Raw genomic sequence first — 7,093 nt, forward strand, 5'->3', positions numbered from 1 at the left:
ATTTACTCTCATGCCATCCCAGATGTGTATGACATTCTTTCTTCTGCTGAACACAAACAAAGATTTTCAGAAAAATATCTCAGCTCTGTTGGTTCATTCAATGCAAGTGACTGGTGGCCAGCACTTTAAAGCTTAAAAAAAGCACATTAAGGCAGCATAAAAGTAATACATTAGACCTCTGTGGTTAAATCCATGTCTTCAGAAGTGATATGACAGGTGTGGGTGAGAAACAGATCAATATTTAAGTTCTTTTATTTATTTTTTTACTATAAATGTCCACTTTCAAATTATTTTGCTTTTGGCGATTCGCATTCTTCATTCATATCGCCACCTACTGGGCAGGGAAGAGAATTTATAGTAAAAAAACTAAAATATAGATCTGTTTCTCACCCACACCTATTATATCCCTTAAGAAGACATGGATTTAACCACTTGAGCCATATGGATTACTTTTATACTGTCTTTATGTGCATTTTGGAGCTTCAAAATTCTGGCCACCATTCACTTGCATTGTATGGACCTACAGAGCTGTGATATTCTTCTAAATATCTTTGTATTCAGTAGAAGAAAGAAAGTCATACACATCTGGGATGGCAAGAGAGTGAGTAAATGATGAGAGAATTTTCATTTTTGAAAGAACTATTCCTTTAAGCCCCAAAAACGACAAAATAGCACAATTAAAGTACCATAAAGGGTGTCCATGCGATTAGGTTATATTCAAGGTTTTCTGAAGTCATACGACTGCTTTCTGTGAGGAATCACAGACAAAAATTTAAGTCATTATACCAATATGCTGACAACTACGTGTTTACATGAGACTTCAAATCATTGGGTTTTTCTCTGCTGTTGACATCAGAATGTAAAGAGACATGAGCACAACACTTCTGCAAATTACATAAGTGTACAAATGTACGTTAATATGCAGAGCAAAATCGGGGTAATGGGGGAAAATCTACGTGTGCTGGTCAGTTTATACCATTTATAACCTCAATAAAGGAAATCCTTTTAAGGCGTTTACATAACCTTACACATTTTCAGCTTACTTAAGCATAATCGATGTAAGACTGTGCATTAAACCCACTCGCTAGGTGACCGGACCATAGAACCAGTGAGTTGAACTCGAGAACCGGATCAGTCCGATTCATAAAAGAATCATTCAGTCCAACTTATGAACTGGATCAACTGGTTGATTGAAAAGATTTGCCTCAAAAGAACTATTCGTTCACAAATACAGTACTTTGTATTGCTTTTCTGTAGAATTTTTGTGTTCCATAGAAAAAAATAACAGCATATGGGTTGGAACGACATGTTTGTAAATTATGACAGTATTTTTTATTTTCTGGGTGAAATATTTTTTTGAAGGGGCTGAATTGAACAAGTGACAATCCAAATTATATGTCTCTCTAATTTATTCAGATAACCGGAGGAGGTGGGGGTGGGGCGTTGAGGTGACTGCGTTGCCTTGAAACCGGGGGACTGCAACAAGGGAACATTGAAGACAGAGCGCAAGATATAGGAAAACACGTTTGTGTCTACTTCTGCACAAGCATTACAAAACAGTTTATTTAACACCTGGCCCACAACAGAGGACCTTTGGAGAACTCGGATCCAGAAATGCAGTCTGTGAGGAAAAAAAAAACTTTTCCTTCATGAAGTGATGAATTCAAACAAGTACAAGTTTTCCTATTCTTTTTTCGAATGTGCAGGTAGGTGTTCAGAAACAGTGGGTTTTTCTATTAGTCGAGGAAGCACGTTCTAGTAAAACAATGAGAGAAGGAGAATAAGAAGTCTTCCTCGAATTCTAAGCTACTATTACTTTTTCCTTTTTATGAGTTAGATTTTAGTTTTCTAGAGAATATCAATGTTTTTTCATCTTTGTTGCCTTAATTTCAAGAAACATCTAAGACTTTTTCCTGTTCGAAGTGTCTGGACTGACGAATGCAGTGACAAATGACCTGACAAAGAGAGAAAAATTACCTGTATAGCGCTTATAGAGAGGTCTCCTGGAGACATTTTAAATTATCATTGGTGTTTAAAAGAGAGGACAGACAAAATATTGTGATGATGATTAAAGAGAATTGCATTTTTTTTTAGAGGAAAAAAAATGTTATTCCACTGCATCATGTGAAATGCAGTTTATTGTGTAGTGCAGATCATTTTTAATGGCATTATTGTTTTTATCTGCAATATTTTTTATCAGCTTTAAGGTGTTTTTAGCCTGCTTTGCTTGTTTCATTGTGGAAAAAAAGTGGAAAACTTTATCTAAAAAGTAAAAAATATATATATACTGGCAGTGCAAATCAACGTAGATAAGAGCTTATGGATTAAATCAAAACGAAAAAAAAAAAAAAAAAGCAAATGTGTGCAAAAAGCAATAGTAATAGGAAATTGTTGACAATTTCTTAAGTCTTTCTTAGCTGTGGATCAAATGCAGCCCATTGATGGCATATTTTATACCAAAGATGAAGAAACCCCCTTCAAGACAGTGGAGTAAATTGATTTTACGTTTTCCTTTTTTCTATTTTGATATTTTTTTTGATGTTTTAATAATGATGTTTCTAAGGTATCCATTTGACCTTGATGGCAAAATTGGTGCTTTACTTTAAGGGTTTAAACTTGTTTCCACTGTTGCAGAATCTATGTCAAGTGTTCAGTTGAGAGGCAGAAAACCACCATCACAGATTTCACATAATGCTGAGTGTATTCACCCCACCAGAGGGCATCAGAGAGAGTCTGAGCCATCAAACATCTCCCATCTGCCAGACTGAATATATTATACCTCTCTTTCACTGCACCTTCTCAGTCACTGACCTAGAGTCAGTCACTATTATATGTCACATAACCATTTAGTTTAAACTTTATTTCAAAGAAGGATGATTATCATTTCAACTCAACAGGAAGGAATCCAAGCATTGACTAGTGTGTTTTTAAATTCTGTGTAAAGCTCACTACCTCATCGAAAGCAATTTTACCACGAGGAAACACAGGAACATAGGAAAATGTATTGCAGGTCATGAAGCCAAGCTTTGCATCTGATGCACTGAGAAAAATTAACAGTTGGAAAAATTTGCATAGTACATCCGTTTGACAAATGTTACAAATCAAGCACCCCCCACCATGTTAAAAAATAATAATAATAATAAGCCTAAGCTGGTCTAGCTGGTCTCCCAGCCTGACCAAGTTGGTATTCAGCTGGTCTAGCTGGTTACCAAACCTGGCCAAACTGGTTGTAGCTGATTTCCCAGCCTACCCAAGCAGTTGGTCACCCAACCTAAGCATGCTGGTCTTCGGCTGGTCTAGCTGGTCTTCAAACTGTCTAGCTGGTCTTCCACTCCGGCCAAGCTGGTCTAGTTGGTCTCCCAGCCTGACCCAGCTGGTCTCCCAGCCTGGCTAAGCTGCTCTTTAGCTGTTCTAGCTGTTCTCCCAGTCTGGTCTAGCTGGTCTCCCAGCCAGACCAAGTTTGTATTCTGTTGATCTAGCTGGTTACCCAACCTGGCCAAACTGGTTTTTAGCTGGACTCCCAGCCTGCCCAAGCTGGTCTCACAGCCTAACCATGCTGGTCTTCAGCTGGTCAGGTCTAGCTGGTCTTCAGCTGGTCTGGTCTAGCTGGTTTCCCATCCTGGCCAAACTGGTCTCCAGCTGGTCTCCCAACCTGGCCTTGCTGGTCTTCTGCTGGTCTATCTGGTCTTCCAGCCTGGCCAATGAAAAGTGTCCAAAACCTATTTAAAACCAGACAACAGACCAGGGTGAGAGACCAACTAAAACCTGAAAACCAGCTGATGCTGGTTTAGGGTGTTTTTAAGCAGGGCAGTCGTCCACTAAAGACATATTTGCAGTCGCAACAATTGAAAAACCTCATATTATATGCAAGGTTTCTTTAATTAAATGCATGCAATTGGAAATCACTTGTGATAATGGCATTACTTGAAACTAAGGTGACTACTGTCATCATACATGTAGAATTTGGTGGTTGCTAAGGTGCCTTGTTACAAAGCAGTGACAGCCATCTCAGTATTAGTTAGAAATATCACACATGATGACTATCATTCTGGCCTTCTGTATTTGAAATCTGCTATAATTTATCAGGCTGTCCATTCCAGAGTGGGGGAAACTAGCAAATAAACAAGGACTGGGTAAATATCTCATTTTGCAACACAAAAGGAAGGCTGCTCTCTGTTGTTTTCATGCAAACTAATAGGACACAACTCTACCACTTCAGCAAAGAGTTTCAATACACATGGTGAAGTATGGGGCTGTCTTTGCTGCCTTTATGGTTGTACGCCTCATAAATACGCCTCCTAGTTTTACAGTCAGGTAATTAGAGATCTCTCAAGTGCTCTGGGAATAAATTCAGCTGTCATTTGGTAGATTACAGTTCTAATTGCATTTCTTTTTATTCCATTTAGAGAATTCTAAGAAGTGACAATTGAATCTGTTAATCCATACAATGAACTGTGTACTGAAGGGTTAACGAGAGACATCAAGATCATTTTAATTCTATATGTGTTGGTCATTTTGGTCCACATGCTCTTTTATTGTCATCTTTCACCATCTTTGCAAAGAGGAGAGTTCAGAGAATGCTTCAGTCTTTTTCCCAGTATTCCCACAATAGGACATCAGAAACAAAGTAATGATATCAATTAACCACTAGAGGACAGTATTAAAGCAAAGATGCTGTACTTTATCCTCTGCTTTGGCATTAACCATTTCAGTTAGCTATGAAACAATTTCACACTGTGGATTAATGCGATTCCTGAATGAGGACCAGTTTTGGCAACACAACAAAACTACCGTAATGACTGATACTATAAGGAAAACAAGCTAGCTTTTCATTTCCACCTTTTTTTTTAAAGAAAAACATTTTAAACAAAAAAAGAGAAAAGTCACTGTGTTTTATGTCTGTTATCCACTGTCTTTTTGGAGAGTTATTTTTATCATGTGCTCGCTGCTATCAAGCATTCAGTATTTAAGGGCAGGGCCTTGGGGACAGAGAGGTGACTTGGGGTGATATTCTCACACAAGAGGTGTATGTGTGGTTACCTTATAGGGATAGTTCACCCAAAAATGAGAATTCTTTGATCATTTACTCACCCTCATGCCATCCCAGATGTGTATGACTTCTTTCTTCTGCTGAACACAAACAAAGAATTTTAGAAGAATATTTCAGCTCTGTAGGTCCTCACAATGCAAGTGAATGGTGACCAGAACTTTGAAGCTCATAAAAGCTAATAAAGGACATAAAGGCAGCATAAAAGAAATCCAGAGTACTCCAGTGGTTAAATCCATATCTTCAGAAGCAATAATAGATGTAGATGAGAAACAGATCAATATTAAGTTATTTTTTACTCCCTGCCCAATAGGTGGTGATATGCATGAAGAATGTGAATCGCCAAAAACTAAAAAAGAAGAATGTGAAAGTGAAAGTGGAGATTGATAGTAAACAATCCTTAAATATTGATCTGTTTCTCACTCAGACTAATATCACTTCAGAAGACATGCATTTAACCACTGATGTTGTATGGATTACTTTTATGAGGCCTTTGTTGCTTATGGAACTTCAAAAGTTATTTTTTGACCTACAGAGCTGAGATACTGTTCTAAAAATCTTCATTTGTGTTCAGCAGAAGAAAGAAAGTCATACACATCTTGGATGGCATGAGGGTGAGTAAATGGTGAGAAAATTTTCATTTTTGGGTTAAATATTTCTTTATGTAGTACCCTACATTTTGCACCCTACAGCTGTCATATTTCTCATTAAAGAGTGAAAATAAAATGTGATAAAGGAATAGTTCACCCAAAAATGATTAACTTACCCTTGTGTTTTTCCTGACTTGTATTACTTTATGTCTTCTGTGAAATACAAAAGGAGTTTATAGTTAGAATGTTAGTCACCATTCACTTTCATAGTACTGAGGGGGAAAAAGATACAATGAAAATGAATGGTGACTGAGGCTAACATTCTGCCTAACATCTCTTTTTTGTGTTCCAGTAGAAAGACAGTCATAAGAAGAAAGTCAAAAAGGTTTAGCAAAACATAAGGGTGAGTAAATGATGATAGAATTTTCATTATTCCTTTAAGCTAGAGGTTTCCTTAAGCTGTAGGATAGAGTTCTCGTTGCAAGTGTAATTCAGTAAGCTAAACATCTTTCATCCACTGGAAGGTTTTTCACTAGCTAGAAACTCTGTGCTCCCATTGTAACATTCTATTTGTCATTGGATGTAAGGTCCAAGCCATGCATTTTTATCTGTACATTAGATTGGCTGTCACGGTTGAGGTCATTGAATGAAGAATGTTCGTTAGACTGTCAAGAACCTTGACTCAACTCAAAAGTTTGCGGTATGACAGCAGGGATAACACAAACTCTGTTCAACCAAATTCACAGAAAACGGCAAAACCTCAATTAGAGACTAACTTACTGGCAGATAAAATAGAGAAATATTTATGGAAATGTTTTTTGTACAGGTGTTGTTGAAATATGAAAGTGGAACAGTTTTACAATGCTACAATTATTTCTTGAGTTGCTTCAATTTCTTGCCTCCCATGTGCTCGAGCTGTGATCCTGAGTGTCTGTAGACCAGTGGATGTTAGGTTTAAACTTCTGTTGATTTTTTTTTGTTTGTTTCCTTTTGATGAAGCTTTCAATAAAAAAAAAAAATCTACAAAATCACTTCACTTTTTGATTCTGGTTGAGCTTTTATTTTGTTACTGATGAAAGCAGAGAAAGAAATGCTTTTTTGGGTAATCAAAGGACTTATTTGAAGTCAAAAAGATATGACCCTGTCTACCATTATCTGGACATACATATGACCCTGCCCCAAACTCACATTATTGGCCATAGTGTTTACACTTTTCTGGAAAATCAAACTATACATTGCTTGCTTATAGTTGTCTCTACGCATTAAGCTGGGATTAGCTGAAAGTATTTGAACAATGAAAAAATTACACACATCACCTTTAACCATGTAAGCTTATCACTTTTTAAGAAAAAGACATTTTAATTCATTTTAAATCAGCAATCACTTGCACATCCTAGTATACATGTTACAGTGACAAAATTATAAAATCAAACATTCTCTTGCTGACAAAAACTAC

General features: G+C 37.0%; 1 protein-coding gene across 2 annotated transcripts in view; it reads left to right on the forward strand.

Annotated features, from left to right (window-relative positions):
- The window catches only part of LOC127453475 (RNA-binding motif, single-stranded-interacting protein 3-like), a 219,435-nt gene extending 212,767 nt beyond the window's left edge, over window positions 1–6,668 (forward strand). For both annotated transcript variants that reach the window (XM_051719865.1, XM_051719864.1), the window contains one exon: window positions 1,417–6,668. In XM_051719865.1, the coding sequence (XP_051575825.1) occupies window positions 1,417–1,420 (4 nt within the window). In that variant the 3' untranslated portion in view covers window positions 1,421–6,668. The remainder of the gene's footprint in view (window positions 1–1,416) is intronic.
- The last annotated feature ends 425 nt before the right edge of the window (window positions 6,669–7,093 follow it).

This window comes from Myxocyprinus asiaticus, chromosome 15 (genome assembly GCF_019703515.2).
Source record: "Myxocyprinus asiaticus isolate MX2 ecotype Aquarium Trade chromosome 15, UBuf_Myxa_2, whole genome shotgun sequence".
Taxonomy (NCBI): domain Eukaryota; kingdom Metazoa; phylum Chordata; class Actinopteri; order Cypriniformes; family Catostomidae; genus Myxocyprinus; species Myxocyprinus asiaticus.